The following is a 16,693-nucleotide window of genomic DNA, read 5'->3' on the forward strand; positions in this document are numbered from 1 at the left end:
TTTGGTTGACATTTCATCAATTTAATTATAATAAATGATATAAATGATCAATGTTTCGTTGAACTTATTAAAGCTAGACAACGACGGATACACTTCTAGTTAAATTTAGATACACTTCTAATTTAAAACATTACTTAAATTATTAAATTGTCAGTAATCCCAAACAATACAATAAGCGATATATGTATTAGGCAATACACATTACATCAGATGTCAAAAGCTATCATCTTAAGAATTAAAAGCGAAAAGCACAGAGCCGTCTTCGACCAATATCGTTTTTTCTTTCGATTGATATTTCATCAATTTAATTGTGATAAATGATATATTAGCATCTATCCAGGGAATAGATATTTTATTGATTAATGAAAACAACTAGTATTTTTATTTTTTTCTATTAAACTCAATAATAATACAAATGTAAAAAAAACATTTTAACTTAATAAAATTGTTCACTTCTTGACCCAAATCCACATTAAATTAATTAAATCGGTACTTTAAACATATATTTAATTTTTATAGAGATTAATAATTCTTTCTGCTTCCCTGAAACCTGTTTCAATAGCCCCATTAACTGTTGAATAATGCTCAGCGCTGGTGGCTTCTCCAGCAAATAGTAATGCGGGGGTATTCCATTTTTTTGAAACTAACGGTTCAGTTAAATCCTTGGCAGATGCATTATGCTTTTCTTGGTCCATACTAACATAGACGTATGAACCACAAAAATGTGGATCGGTACCCCATTTGGATCTATAATAGAAAATTAACCATAAAAATCGCATACTTTTGAAAAACTAAAAAAGGATTAAGCAAAATAAAGCGTAAAAAGTTCAAATGAAGAATGTGCAAATGGTATACCTTAGAACGCCATCTGCGTCTGGAATGTCATACAATTTCCCTAGGAACTTTCTTAATACGAACATACAAGAAGCAATGATATCCTCATCGCTCATATATTCAACTTCTGATGCCATTTTGCCAACGACCCATCCCAATAGAACTCTAGGATGACTGTCAATTACATAAAATCCGAAGACATCTTCCAGCCAGCATCTATTTTCATCAATTGGTCCGAAAGCAGGTACCTCATTCACTAAATTTAAACTGTCTGTTTCATTCCAGAGTAAACTGAACCCTAAAGTATCATCAGGCCACCTGAAGACATAAAATTTACCTCATTCTATATCGGTGACATATCACCTATACAACTCACCATTTAGTTGGGAATTTCAATAAAATTTTGTTCACTACTCCCAAGGAAATATGTTCTATGGAGTTGACTTTATAAGCTGGAAGTCGAGGTTCGAATAAACTTTTATGGAGTTTTTTCAATACTCCAACCGAAGTTGTTATTAATATATGATCAGCTTTATAAGAAGTACCATCAAAACAACGGACAGTTGGGCTTGTTTCGGTAGTGTCGTCCCAAATTATTTTATTTACTTCTTTCTTTAGGAAGATTTTTTCTTCCACAGGAAGACATTTCGATTCATCTGGAAACTTTTTCTAAAAGAATTAATGATTATAAATATTAACTTTAATGAAGAATTTGATGCTTCAGTTATACAAGATGTTTATTTACTAATTAGTACATTTTATCTGTTGAATCTTGAGGTTAAAATATCAAGATTTAATTACAGGTTATTATTCGGAAGTATGCCATGTCATTTACTTGTTATATTTGATGGAAATAGTAGGTATAATACAACCTATTAAATTATGTTAATCAAACCCTCCATGCTACAACTAAAGAAGTTCAACAGGTACACACGACTGTGGCGTAGAATTTTATTTTGAAGCTCTTGTCATTTGTCTCTGTCATAATATTGATTTAAAATGGCTATCTATACACATCTTTTAGATTTTGAAAAAACAAATTCCTTACAAATTCATTCGTGATGTTACGAACTCGTCCATTCACATAGACCGAGAAACCTGCCCTGTTCTATTATGTTAAAAGAACCTAAAGTTTAGTGGACGGTTATAAAGCGACAAGTCCTTGTATTCGTTTTATAAGATGTTTACATCTTTTGAGACCTCTTATTATAAATTCTTAGAAGGCCTTTTTGTTTGTTGACGTTCCAGAATCCGAATTAACGACAAATCCGTTATATATAAATAGCAGCCCGAGTCAGTAATTAATTTATATCATAGTGAACAAATAGGAATAGTTAAAAGTGAAAAGGTGAATTAAAATGAATTGTATAAGTGTTTAGTTGAAGTTAGTGCATACTTTAGTGAATAGTTAAGTGTTACTGGATAATCGAGTGGATAGTGATTCGTTTAGTGCATTTGACATTAGTGTATAAATAAATAATTAAATAGACAGATATGACTTTAAAGAAATATTGAAAAAATTCTACTCAATATTGTAGGAAAATATATTTCTACAATTTATTAGTTTCAGAGTATTTTGTTTATTTTTCTACTTGTTTATCGTTTTTTGTTTTCTCCCATCTCAATTTTTTTCAGTGCTCAGGGCATTGTTTATGCTAGCCGGCGACATCGTGACTATTCCAGTTTTAAGAGCGCTCAGAAGACGCAATGATACTCTGTGAAGACGTTAATACGATGGATCGCTTAAATCGAAAACGTGTAGATAAACCATTATTTTCTTTGTTACGTTTATATTTCATAGTTCTTTTTTTATAAAACTCACATTGTTAATGTTTATGTTTGCGTGGGTTATTAACTTTTCATCTAACCCGCGGAACTATTTGTGTGTCATTTTTAATGTTGTTTCTTTGAATAATGTGATAATATTTCATACAAAATTTATAATATTACAATTCTCGATAATATATTTTCGTTTTTACAAGCTTTTGTCTACAAATTGTAACAATTTTTTGACAATAAAGCATTTCACTCTATCTAATTGATGTAAGTAATTTTGAATTTATATATATTTTTATTTATATTTTCATATACACAGACACAAAATAAAAAAATATAAAAAACCCAAAAATCCAAGGACTGAAGTCACGCTCAATAACGTAACTTCGTACTTCATATAAGCAAGTAACGAGTTGTACATCGAGGAAATATATAGAGAAGACGAAGGACCTTTTAATTTAAACATTCTCTAAGTAAAGAAGTTTAATGGTTCTGCTTGAGGCAGGATATACAAACACTTTACGAGGACAAAACAACCGCGAAGATAATATTGAAACTCCACTGGAGATAAACTCATAAAAGAAAAGACCTCCCACATACGAAATATGATGAGGACTTTTCGGAAAGACGTCGGATAGTGGAATATCCTGATTAACATTCATTCGGAATATCATTGTGAGAAATTTGTATTTGTGGAACCGTGTTTCGCGCAAAATTTTTGAATATTATATAAAAATTAGATTTGCAAATTAATCATATTTTAATTAAATTTACGTTTGTTTCTTACTTCATTTTCAACTGCAGTTATTTTTTTAATCAGAAATGTATCGTTAAGTTAAAAACAATTAAAATTAAGAAAAAAAAAATTACCAAACCCTACAGCCTCGTTATAATAGAATCATTAGGCAAGAAATTAGATTAAATTATTTTCAATTATCAATGAAACCTCTATATGACCAATTGTTAAGATAAAAATTGGTCTAACTTACCATGAGAACGTCTAAAATAGTTTTGAATCCTCTCTTTTTCCAATTAAGCTGTTGATCTCCGTCACACTGCTTAAATACAGACAACGCTCCATGAGTCGATATGTCAAACCAAGTTTTAGCCGGATCTAAGCAAGTGTAAAATTTATGAAACCAATGTTCAAAATATTTCGCTAGTTTCAAAATTTCTTTATCAGATTTGAATTCTTCAAGTATTTTTTCATTATATCTACGATTAACGAAGAACATAAAAAAAACTTTCTATCAATTTTTATACAATAAATCACCGTTTTATGAAATAATCTCCATATGGTCCTGGATATTTAGTAGCGTCTTCTTCATCATATAGAACATTATATCCAATTTCGAATATTTTATCACTTAAATTCTTGTCAACTATAGAACCATCTGATAAATAATACGTGTTGTCTTCGTACGTATTCAAAGATGTACCTAATAAATCAAAATCTTTGACTAAATCATAGACGATATTTCCGTCTTCCCCGTGTACCCATTGACCACCAAGATCTACGTAACTACCGTCGAATTCCACAGAGTGAACTCTTCCTCCGATACGATCTTTTGCTTCTAAAATATATATGGCGATTTTTATATATAATTATTAATATTAAAATCATTATTTTAAATTGAAACTATATAATAATAGAGAAAAAATTGTACACACCTAATATTGTGACATTAGTTATACCATGTTCCAATAGTTTACAGGCTGCAGAAATACCCGCAACACCGGCCCCAATAATTAAAACACTCGGCGAATTCGACATTTTGTGAACCTAGCCGGAATTAAACGTGTTTAATGTGTTTTTGAATTTTGAGATTTTGTTCTGAAAGATAAGATTCCTATTAATCTTATTTAATCTTTTTTCATTGATATCTACAAAAATTTCATACATAAACCAGCGGTGTATCGCAAAATTATTTTTGATATTCAATAAAGAATGAAAATTTCATCAAAATTGAAAATACCTTGGAATACATCCAAAAAATATAGACTAAAGTACTCAAATTTATAATATATTTAGTTTTATTAAAAGAAAATCTGTGCCGTTTCTGTTTATTTAAAAAATTTAGATTGAATATTTGACAAAACTGTGGAAAGAAGAATACTTTGTACGACGATATGAAAAGATAGCGAATAAACACTTTCAATTCATCAATATGGTTACATATTAAAAATAATATTTAAGACATTCCCTAGAACTGAGTTGTTAACGGAAAAATTAATGGTTTGGATGTACTTCATCGATATCTTCAGCAATATCTTTCTCACTTGTAATAAAACAAATACTAAGACAATTGTCAATGAAGATCAAAGAAGAATAACGATGAAGACGTGTAGAGCAAAGAAACGCAAAAAAATAAAGATCAAAATTAGACGCATTGAAGAAAGTTTTCTAAACAAAGAAATGAGGAATTTCTATAAAGAAATAAAATACAATAAAATACGGTGAGCAAAACACTATTTATATAAAAAATATGAGGGGGCAAATAATAATAGATGGGAGGAGCATAAAACTCCAAATTGGAATAATATCAAAAATATATTGCCACCAACAAAGGAGGAAATACTAAAAACAATTCAGGAGCTAAAAAACGGCAATTCCCCGGGAGAGGACGAAATAGATTCAGAATTAATCAAGTATGGTGGAACTGCACTAAACACGAGAATATATTATTTAATAAGCAGTATATGGGAACCAAAGGTAATACCAGAAACGTGGAAAATGACAATAATAGAATCAATACACAAGAAAGGAAAAATAAATGAATACAGAGGTATAGGGCTACTAGATACAACCTACAAACCTTTGACTCAGGCTACGGATAAAAGTTTAGGAGTATATGGAGAAAACTTGTTCGGAGACTACCAATGCGGGTTGAGATGTGGAAGATCAGTTACAGACCACATTTTCACTCAAACGCAAAGAATGGTGTATGAAGACGTTAAGCCAATTTACTTAGTCTTCATAGATTTACAAAAAAGTTACGATACTGTAAACAGAAACCATTTGTTCAGCAATATGAACGAGCTTAGTATTCCAAAAAAGCTTAAAAGTCTAAAACGAAAATGATGCTGGAACATATAAATCGAATTTAAATCAAATCAAAGAATATCAAAATGTTTCTAGACCAACACAGGATTAAAACAGGAAGATTCTTTATCTATTACGCTGTTCAATATAGTATTAGAATTAAGGAAGCCTGCAGAGCTTTCATAGAAATTGCAGAGACAGTGAATGTTCGAGTCAACGAAGATAAATCGAAGCTCATGATAATGACAACACCACAAAGGAAAAGAGCAATGAGAAGTTTGTCGATACAACTGAACGAAGAAAAGGCAATGAGCCTAGAACAAGTTCAAAGTTATGTATATCTTGTAGAGGTTATTAAGAACGACACTAACGAGGGAGAAAATCTAGAAGCGAGGATGACGAGGGGAAGTAAACAGTTGAAAACACTGGACGCGTTAATAAGATCCAAAAAAACCTAATGAGACCAACAGTGAGCTACGGTGGTGAAACGATATATAGGAAAGAAAAATATTTAGAATACCAGGCGGTAAAAAAGAGGGAGATTTATGACTGAGGAGAGCAAATAATGAAATAAGGAATCTATTTGGAGAAGCAGAACTAAGCAAAATAATAAGTTCCAAAAGAATAGAACGGTCACATACAGAGAATGCCAGAGAAACAAAAAAAAAATGATGGACATAGAACGAGGAGGAACAAGAAAAAAAAGACCGAGAAAAAGATGCTACGTATGATGAAAGACCTAAGAGAAAGAGAGAGGAATTAAGGATTGGAAAACAAAAGTAAAAAATAGGAAAGAGTGAAAGGGCCATGCTATGGGTCTAAAAGGCCTGCGTGAAGCACCTATATAAAAGAAAATTCTCACATTATGTTCTCATACATATTACTTTCTTTAGAAAGTAACATGAAAAATTCTTTGACAAAACGATTATTAATTTGCTCACACCTTTTCTATTGATTCAATAGAATATATAGTCCTAGTCCTATGGTCTCTGTAAACCTTTAAAAAGGGATTACCGCAACTAATCATCATTTAATTTGCGGCCTGGCTCTTTAAAGAATGTAGAACCAAATGAAGCCAATTTTAACTATAGAAAGAAAACACTAGGTTTACACATTTTAATTTGACAACATTTTGTTTGTATGAATCATATATGATTTTTTTTATCTTTAGTCTCATCGAATCTTTACGAATTTTTCGTTTCTTTCAGTGGGAGTTGAATTCATGTACTGTATATTGCACCGTGGAATATGATGAATATGATATTTTGGCCAATTGACTTGTTGTTTTAATTGCATTTAAACAACATCGATCTACCAATGCTTTCTGTGGCATTGGGCTTCAAATTATGCTGTATTCATGTGGGCCCTGAATTTGGTTCTGTGCTTGGGATACCTTAGGGTACCAGAACGTCTTCGGGGTCATTCTCGAGCTCATTTACACTCATTTGTCAAGGTTGAAATATTATGATAAATATAGGTACTCACAGTGAAAGCTAAGTTTAATATTCAAATTCAAACTGTAAATATAACAATAATTTCAATTTATATATTTTTTCAAATGAAAAGGAGAAAACTTGAACTAGCTAATATATTATTTAATGGTTATCCATAACAATATTATTCTCAAATTCAAAAAGATTTTAATCTTGACTTTTGTAAGATAGTCCGTTCGCACGACATGCTTTATAAGCTCATACTATGATAGTTACTATAATATCCAGAATTCCTCAATAAAAATCTAAATAATAAAGAGCACGCTTAGCCAACCCGATCCTGTATAAGGACATTTAAATGCTATGTTCATTTCGTAAATTCCCGGTGTAATGGTATTTTGTTTCTTTCTAACATCAGTAAAAATTGAGAGGACAATAACAATTGTGAAAATGACAACAAATTAGGAATGGAATATCTATTTTTAAAAAAATGTAGAATATTTTTTCTATTTTTAATTCTCTAAATTTTTGATATATTATCATTACAACGAAAAATTTGAAAAGTCGAAATAAAAACAAACATACTATTCAGTAAATGTTGCATAATATTGTTAAAATAATAGAAGCATACCAATATGTTTATCAACGCTTTGTAGAATATTTAGTTTAAAAAGCAGTGCCAGTGAAAACAATTCAATTTAATTACCAGTGCCAATACTGCCTCTTGATTACACAGTTAATACTACTAAACAGTCTAAACACCTTATGCATCTGAATTAAAGAAAGCATGTCTGTCAAAATTTCAGTACTATCATAAATTTAAACGTTCATCTCCAATCTTCATTTTACAAAAACCCGTGATTGTTATTTTTATCAGCTTCATCAAAACATTAAGTAAGTTTAAAAACTAATGTATCCGAGAAGAGGATTTTCACTATCCATATTACCGCTAAATTCTAACCTAAAAAATGTATTCAGAAATCTGGTGCAGAGACAATTTTTTACAAAATATGGTTTTAACTTTCGTGAAAAATTAAGTGGCATTAAGAGTATTGAAGATATAAATAATAAAATCCGTGAAATTGTAAGAAAGGGTCAGGTTTATAAGTTATTTTTAGAAGAAAGTCCAAGTAATAGATCAGGTAGAAACAATGTTATTAAGGTGTGGCTACATCATTGCGAATGTGTTGCTGCTCAAAGATTACGAAGATGCCAGCAGATGTTTACCTTGTATTCGAAATGGTGGGAAGAAAAGGCATTTAAAGAGTATATGAAAAGAATGAGGCAGAACTTGACAAGAAGAACTAGAGACTTTGCATTTGGATCAGTAGGTAAATAGAGAAAATCACTTAACCATCCATATATTTAAAGCAATATTTTGGAATTAATATAGCAGTATCCACTTGATTAATATGTATTATAATATATTTTTTTTAATTTCTTAGAATTTTATAAATGTTTGTTTCTAAATCATCTTGATTTTAGGTCTCTTCTGTTTTAAAATTAGTTTTTTTATAATTTTCAAGACAGATAAAAATTCTTGATTTATAAATTCAATTATAAAATTCAGGGAATGGAATATAATTTATAAAAAAGAGAATTTTTATAAATGGTTCACATTCATAAGAACGAAAAAGCTATAAATGATAAAAAAGACTTGAATAATTTAAGTAAAATTTTTAGCTGTATTTTGTAGATTCTAATACAACCTCAAATAATTCAATTGATGGCTACTACATATTTTGGAGATGTAAAAACTACGGAAAAATGAATTTTTCTTGTTATTTTGACATTCATGATGTAGGTGATCTATTTATTAATATAAATATACAAATTATCATTGTAAATATTTTGATAAAGACTAAAAGTAGTGGAAACGTCAAATTTTTATCTGTTTTTCAAAATTTATGAAAAATACTAACTTTTTAAAAGAATAGACCTAAAATCAAGACGATTTAGAAACAAAAAAAATATTTTTAAGGCATATCGGCTTATAATTGGGAAAAATATAGAATAACAGACGAGGAAATAAAAAAGAATGAACAGGAATTTGATTATATAAATGTACTAAAGGAAAATACAATATGTTTAGCATGTGATCCTTCTCAAAAAGATGTAGATGATATGAAAGTATGCGCTTGTGGTACTATGAAAACACCAAAAACTTATGAAGATTGGGCTCTATTTATTGTCAAGCCAGATCTAGTTATTTGGAGAAGACTTCATCCATCAGGATCTGGGCAATATGAGTATAAAATGTTCGGAACTTATAATGATGTTTCAGCAGAAGACTTTCTAAATGTACAGATTGATATTGACTACAGGAGGAGTTGGGATACTAGTGCTGTTGTTCTTGAACATGGAGAAACTGATGAAAGTTCTAATAGTGACATTATATACTGGGAATTGTTGTGGCCTGTAAGTATTTGTGTTTATTTTGTATTATTGTTGGTAAAATCTAAGTTAATAGACTTTTTAAAATTTAATCCTCAAATTTTCAATCTCACAGGTTGATTTAAATTTAAGAATTTTAATAAATTTTAGTAGTTTGAGCCTTCTTTGTTAACTTTTCAGGCGGAACATGATTTTTTTTGCTTTTGAGGAACATCCATCTCACAGATGGATATGGGAATTTCTCTTCTTTTTTGTGAACTAACTCAATATTTTAAGGCATTATTTACCTCATCCCACTTTTTTTTGTTAATTAGCACATAAGACAGTTCATGATAATTATTAGATCAATTACAGAAACTTATTAATCACTTAATTAATTATTGTATTAATTAATCTAACACAAGACTTGTGATATAATAAATTAAAAAAATGACAAATATTTTTGGTTCATATAATATACATCAGTTGAATTTTATATAAATAAAGCAATAAGGTAGTTTTGAAATAAAAATTACAAAAAGTAAGCTGCAAATATTTGATAATACATTTATGAGAAGTATATACAGATTAAAGAAATAGAATAAAAATAAGTGATAACACTAAATTAATAAAAATACATAGATAAAACATAAAACGAAAACGGGCAGTTTATGTATCTGTGCATCGTTCAAGAGAAACTCATCAAGTCAGGGATCTCAAGTCTGTAGGAAAAGAATTTGTTTCGATTGATGAATCTTCAATAACTTTTGGCCTGATTATTGAAAAAACTCCTCATCCAGAAATTTTAATTCTTGGGAAAGGAATTACCTATGTTTGTAAAATTTCATTACCTGTTAGAGAAATTGAAAATGTTGACACAAGTTTCTAATTATTGAAACAAGAATAATGATGTGTCATCTAGTGGATAAGAAGTTATATCATCTAATAATTTTTAGTATCAATCTCCAAATTAGTTTCAATTAATTTAAACAAAAAATTCATTTTTATCCATATTTGTTTTCTTATTAGTGTTATCTATTGGTGTACTTACTTAATCAATCCATCAATTTTTATTTCAGAGATTGTTTGTAAATAGAGATTATGTCTTCAATAGACGTTATCTAATTGATGAAGAATCAAAATACATATTCATCCTCAATAAAAGTACTGAATATCCGAAATTTCCCAAATACCCAGATAAATATCGGATAGATGATTATTGGTCGTGCATGGTAATAAGACCTCACGATGGAGATATGAAGAAACCCGGAATTGAATTTACCCTTACTTATTACGACAATCCTGGTGTTAGTATACCATCATCGGTAACGACATGGGTTGCCATGCGTGCCATGCCAGATTTTCTCGATAAATTAAGGGAAGCCACCAAACATTACAAAGAGTTTTGTTTGCGTGAAGGTACCAGCAAAGCTTGCAAGGAAATTATAGAAGCAGAAAGGGCAGCTGAAGCACAAAGGCAAAAAGATAAACTTGATTATTGCTCATTATTAAGGAATTCCAATCGCACATTGACACAGGATACTGTCAAGGACAAACGCTCAGGTAATAATAAAGATATTAGTAGTTCTGATGTTTGTGGAGTCCATACAAATAATCACGGTAACCGTTTTAAATATTTACAACCTCTGTATTATTTTTTTCAGTAGTTGAAAGCTAATTTAGTTGATGTTTAAGACTGTAAATAATTGTTTAATAACAAAATTTATACCAGTGTATGTATATATTTATGATTATTAAATAATCAATTGTTTCTATCTATTTTCTTTTCCCTTCCATCAAAAGTAGTGTTGGTAATCCGTATTTTCAGATTATGTGTAATATTGTAAATAAACATACTAATAATTCTTTCTTTCCTTTACCGGCGCTACGGTTCTTTGAGACACAGGACCCTCTCAACAATCGACAGCCAATCCTTTCTGTCCTGAGCATGGCGCTTCCAATGTCGAAGCCCTAGCTGGATCAGGTCTTCCAACTTGCGAACGCGAGGTCTTTCTCATAGTTGCGAACTCCATATGGGTATCGATCAGAAGGTATCCTTTCTGCGTGTCCTAGCCACCTCAGATGAACGGCGCCAAATCTGGTTCGCTATACATCTGTCTCAGTTCAACATTCCTCCGGATCGCAAACAGGGCGAAAAATCTTACGTAGGATCTTATGGACCTAGTAGTTCAAAATCGGCCTTCTTGTTGGCGTCATTGGTGGCATACAAGAAAGTGATGTTCTCTGGAACGTGGTTTGAAGGTCGGTGTTCTCCTTGAGGTTCTCATGGCTTTCTGTTCATTGATTTCGAATCCTCTTGCTTCAACTCCTCAACCACTTCTGAAAGAGTCGGAGTGGTCGTGCTATAATGAACAGTGTTGTCACTAATGGGACTCCCTGACATAAGCTTGTGTTCGCGGTAAAAACTGTACCTAGAGACCCCGATACCTACACACTGCCAGAGGCGTTCATGGTTGTCATTTTGACCATATACACCATCTTCTTTGGGATTCCAAACTCCACCAGGTCCTCATATAGCTGGTCTCTGAGGAAATTATGGTTATAATTATAGACATTTTGTGTATAAGAAGTAAAAAGTTCGTGCCATCCGCATAGGCGAGGTGCTGTGTACTAATCGTTCGCTATAACTTAACCTAGCTTGTATGTATATACCTTGCGCCAAAAAATAGTTGGTGATAAGTGACACCAATTGATGAAAAAATATATTTTGTAGTAACTTAATGTATTGATATTGAAATTTATCAAATGTTTGAAGCATATTAATGAAAATATAATAAATAAAAAATGTTTATTTATGAATTGAAAAAAAATCATTACCTACTCTATTCAATTGCCTCCCTTTGCTCTGATTACTGTCGTGACTTCTTTGGGGCATATTAAAAATCCTGTTTCTTATTGAATCTTAAGCTGTATGATTTTATATTTTGTCAGTTTTAGAGGAAGATTATTTATTTCATTGAACAAGTCTTTAATGGGGTTACGGTCATCTACGGACTTCTTGCGAGACTAAAGTTGTAATTGCTAGGAGGTCAGAGATAAACGCAGTGACACAATTATTTATTATCAAAAATATTCAAAGTTAGTTAATTTCCATCATTAGTTACACAGGCCGGTATTGAAAAATTTCTCTGGCAACTCTGTGTTGAATTTTTAACCTCCGAAGGCTTCTTTCAGTAGTCCAAACATATGGTAGAGATAAGTCCGGACTGTGGGGGGATGCTCTAGTATCTTCCACCCCAGTATTGCTAATGTTTCGAACGTGAGACGCACAGTATGATGGAATTTATGGAACGTTGCGTGCACGGGAAGTAGACGTACAGCACTCTCTTTTATAAATCGGTTGTATCCGATTTGAAGTACATAAACAAAATCCGGACTCGCCCGTAAAAATTACATTACCCCAATATTGAAAGTTCCAGTTCGCATATTTTCGTGCGAAACTGCAAGTGTAAACTGGTCAGTTGAGGAGTAATGTGAGCTACTAATCGATATTTCTTTTTCGTATTTTTGTTAGATTCTAATAGTATAAATAATAATAAAAAAATTTCACTATCTCTGATTTTGTAACCAATGTTGCCATTTTTGTAGGCTACGCAATACTTTTGTGCGGAGTGTGTATTATGAGGGTTAATATTTATCTATTGAGAACTGACATTGGTGAGATGGCTATAGATTTTTTGGAAACTATAATCTAGTTATTTGAATCGTAGTGTGGTAGACCAGTGGGTAAATGTGATCGTGATGGGTTGTTTCGTTGTCTATGGTTTTTAGAACAATTATTGCGTCCAATGTCGGACGCTGGTATGATTGGACTCAACGTGCGGTCATAGTGCGCATGTTATTCGACGAATATTTTGCTTCCAACGTTGGATATGGAAAGTCGGTTTTTTTTGACTCGAGTCAAAGGAGTACCAAACATTGGAACGAAGTTGGAACTATGAAAAACCTAAGTTACCAGTATCAACCAGTTTATTTTTGAAGAATTTTTATCTGTTGTTTGCCGTTCATCACTAATTTGCTACGTTTTCATTTCTTTAGGTAAGTTTAGATAAGGTTCCAGCAAATGTCCAATGTTCACCCTACGTTGGTATGTGAATTTTGGCGTAAAAGTTGGACGTATCGTGCAGTACCAGTTTATTACTTCTCATGAGCAGCGTCATTTATAGGTTACGAGGTTGATGGATATTGCAATTTTTGGCATTTCAGCATGAAAAAAGGTTTATTAGTATTTGTACAAAATCCGTGTAAGGGGGTAAATCGTCGATAGCTGCTCGATGGCAATTATTAAATACATAGAATATACCTAATAACAATTAAAAGTTCTTGCATGTCGTGTTTTGAATATGAAATTTTCACCGAAAATTGAACAGGACGGTCGAAAACTGTAATCTAAATCTCGTTTTGAGTTAATATCCACAATCAGCTGGTAGATGATCTACCTGAATCCGGATTAGAGTATCCAAAAAACCCTTATGATTGGGATAATGTATTGCAAATTAAAGTGAGGAATATAGTTTCTCACATATATCTGGTTTTCTGATATAATCTAGCCTCCACAAAGTCCTGACTTAAGTCCACTAGATTTCTTTTTATTGCAACGTGAAGATATACGATAATTCAGTGGAGGATTCACCAACAGACTGAGTGCGATGTAGCCTAGGGCTAAATTTTTAAAATTTAAAACAAAAATTGTTTATATGAAAACGAGTTTTGATCACCGTTTCGGATCTTAAGTAGTTTTCTATAGCTGTACAAGAAAAATTCAAGTATTTCGAAGAAGACTATGGAATGAAGCGTATATAAAGAAAATGCTAGAGATATGGAAAGACACAACCAAAAAGAAGGTTTTATTAAACACCGGATGGAGATATTGGAATGGCAGCGAATGATTACTTCATAATTTTACTTTGTCGTTGTCAGAAATTGACTTAAATCCGAGTTAGTTTATTGGCCTATAATGGATTTAGTGAAAAATTCTAATTTTTCATCAAATGGAGTGAGTTGTTCTAATGGAAAGTTAGTTTCCTGGAAAAAAATTACCCTAATGATTTGGAAACAGAATTTGTTCAGAATTTTGAACAACTGAAAATCTTACGAAAGTATGGCGGTACCATACCCCATAAATGCTGGAGTTCCGCAAGGTTCAGTTTTATCACCTTTGTTGTATTCTCTTTTTACATATGACCAACCCATTTCCCAACAAATCTTAACAGCCGTGTAAGCTGACTATACTTGTTTTGTAGCATCGGTGAAACATCCCTATCACGCACTTAAAGTCATCCAAACAGTAAAACAACAAAATTTTACCATATTTTCAAAACAATTAACTATAAATGCCTCAAAACAGAGTACTTGTTACTCAGACGTATAGCTAGGAAAAGCAGCTCATTGCAATCGCAGCTACACATTAACGGACAAACTATCCCCCCAAACAGTACCCTAAAATGCTTAAGGTACATTGTGCAATAATTGAATCTGAATATTTGCCAAGAAATAGAAATCATTTTATCAGTAAATCTCACTAATGTTCCAAATTATGTTTTCTATTGGACAACATTGTTATAATTTTGATTTAATTTTTAAAACTAAATTCATAATCTTACTGACCACTTTCATTATTTCAAAAAAAATACAATTAAAACAATTCAATGCATTCAATAAATATTTTCAATTCATGAAAAAATTCTCCTATGGATTTTAATCCTTATATATATACAAGGCTATACATTCTATTGAGAATTGTAGCCGCTGAAATTAAGCTCTTTTGACCCTGTATTTTATCCCTATTTAATTACAGCTTAACACATATTTTTGAAGCATCGACCATTGTTCTCAATTTCTTTCTGTCTTGCATCTGTTTGTTCTAGTCACGTACTCCCTGATTTTGCATATCTTGCACAATCTGATCTTCCCATATATTTTTTGGTCTACCAGGCAATCTTTTCTCGTTCGGTCTCCATTCTGTGATTTTCCTTGTACCCTGTAAGTTTTTCCATTCTTTTAATGTGTCCGTACCATTGTATTATTTTTGCTGTGTATTTACTATATCCTTATTTTCTAATATATTCTTGATTTCATAGCTCTGGTCCATGATTTTTCCTAATTATTCTCCTCTCACATATCCTTAGTTGTTCTTTGTCCATATTTGTTAGTCTCATTGTTTTATCGCAGTCCTGTAGACTTGGTTGCTCTGCTAATTCTATTGCTATGCATTATAATTCTGTACTTATTACATGCCCTATATCTCAATTTCCATATATTTTGTCTTTTTCTGATTTATTTTCAATCCTATTTTTCCTGCCTTTCTTACAATTTTCTCTAATGTGTTCTCTAGACTCTTTCGGTCTCTTGCTAATAGAGTTAAACCATCAGCATATGCTATTACTTGTATTGATTTATTAATGATACTTCCATCGATATTATGCCTTCAACTACAATGTTAAACAATACCTGCCATACCCCCGCATTTATTTCAAATTCCTCAGAGGATAGAGGGTCCATGTTACCCTTGCCCTAGAATTTAGCATAGTTATTTTCACCAATCATATCAACTTTTGGGATACTTGTAGTTTTTCCATGTCCTTTATAATCGTCCTCCTTTTCAGATTGTCGAATGCTTGTTTGAAGTCTATGAAGAGCATTGGCAAATGAATGTTGTGCTCATAGTTTTTTTCGATAACTTGTTTTATAGTATGTATTGATTTTCCTTGTATAAAACCTTTTTGATAATTCCCTATTTCTGGTTTCACTACCTTTTTCAGTCTATCATTATAATGTTGTTATTATTTTATATACTGTATTAAGCAAACTAATACCTCTGTAATTACTACATATGTTGAGATTTCCTCCCTTCATTATTGTTATAATCAAGTCCTTACAGGCTCAATCTAAATTAAAGTTTTATTTTCAGATCCTCTCAAACATAACAGGTAACAATATGTAATCAAAGAGGTTGAAGAAGTTCCAAAATCAGTACTACTTGACTAGAAGAATGAGGGTACTAGTTTATTGTTACCCCAACTTGTAGAAGTACAACAAATTATTTACAAATTTATCAAATATATTTTTGTGAATATAAAATGAGAATAAACCATATAGTCTGTGATATTATAAGTGATTTATTAGTTTATCTATCCTGTAATGTAAAGAAAATTGTGGTGTTTTGTCCACTTGAGGTCTCAAAGCTACAGATCACCTATATTAAGATGGATGA

The 16,693-nt window shown here is 31.4% G+C and overlaps 2 protein-coding genes across 5 annotated transcripts; one reads left to right on the top strand and one right to left on the bottom strand.

Annotated features, from left to right (window-relative positions):
* Positions 1-373: 373 nt before the first annotated feature.
* Positions 374-7,882, bottom strand: LOC130452549 (spermine oxidase-like). 3 transcript variants are annotated; one of them, XM_056791888.1, is made up of 7 exons: positions 7,718-7,864; positions 4,282-4,444; positions 3,884-4,184; positions 3,600-3,825; positions 1,211-1,503; positions 856-1,152; positions 374-747 (listed from the first exon to the last, which is right to left on the bottom strand). In XM_056791888.1, exons 2-7 carry the CDS (start codon positions 4,382-4,384, stop codon positions 507-509), a joined length of 1,461 nt encoding a protein of 486 aa, XP_056647866.1. In that variant the 5' UTR covers positions 4,385-4,444; positions 7,718-7,864; the 3' UTR covers positions 374-506. The 3 variants fall into 3 exon arrangements, with proteins under 3 accessions (XP_056647866.1, XP_056647865.1, XP_056647867.1); XM_056791887.1 differs by having other exon boundaries at positions 377-747; positions 7,793-7,882; XM_056791889.1 differs by having other exon boundaries at positions 406-747; positions 4,282-4,393; positions 7,718-7,780.
* On the top strand, positions 7,517-16,590 carry LOC130452550 (stAR-related lipid transfer protein 7, mitochondrial). Of its 2 annotated transcripts, XM_056791891.1 has the most exons (4): positions 7,993-8,417; positions 9,068-9,504; positions 10,539-11,022; positions 16,391-16,590. In XM_056791891.1, the coding sequence occupies exons 1-4, from the start codon at positions 7,997-7,999 to the stop codon at positions 16,411-16,413; spliced, it is 1,365 nt and encodes a 454-aa protein (XP_056647869.1). In that variant the 5' UTR covers positions 7,993-7,996; the 3' UTR covers positions 16,414-16,590. The 2 variants fall into 2 exon arrangements, with proteins under 2 accessions (XP_056647868.1, XP_056647869.1); XM_056791890.1 differs by lacking the exon at positions 16,391-16,590 and having other exon boundaries at positions 7,517-8,417; positions 10,539-11,230.
* The last annotated feature ends 103 nt before the right edge of the window (positions 16,591-16,693 follow it).

Source organism: Diorhabda sublineata, chromosome 1 (genome assembly GCF_026230105.1).
Source record: "Diorhabda sublineata isolate icDioSubl1.1 chromosome 1, icDioSubl1.1, whole genome shotgun sequence".
Taxonomy (NCBI): domain Eukaryota; kingdom Metazoa; phylum Arthropoda; class Insecta; order Coleoptera; family Chrysomelidae; genus Diorhabda; species Diorhabda sublineata.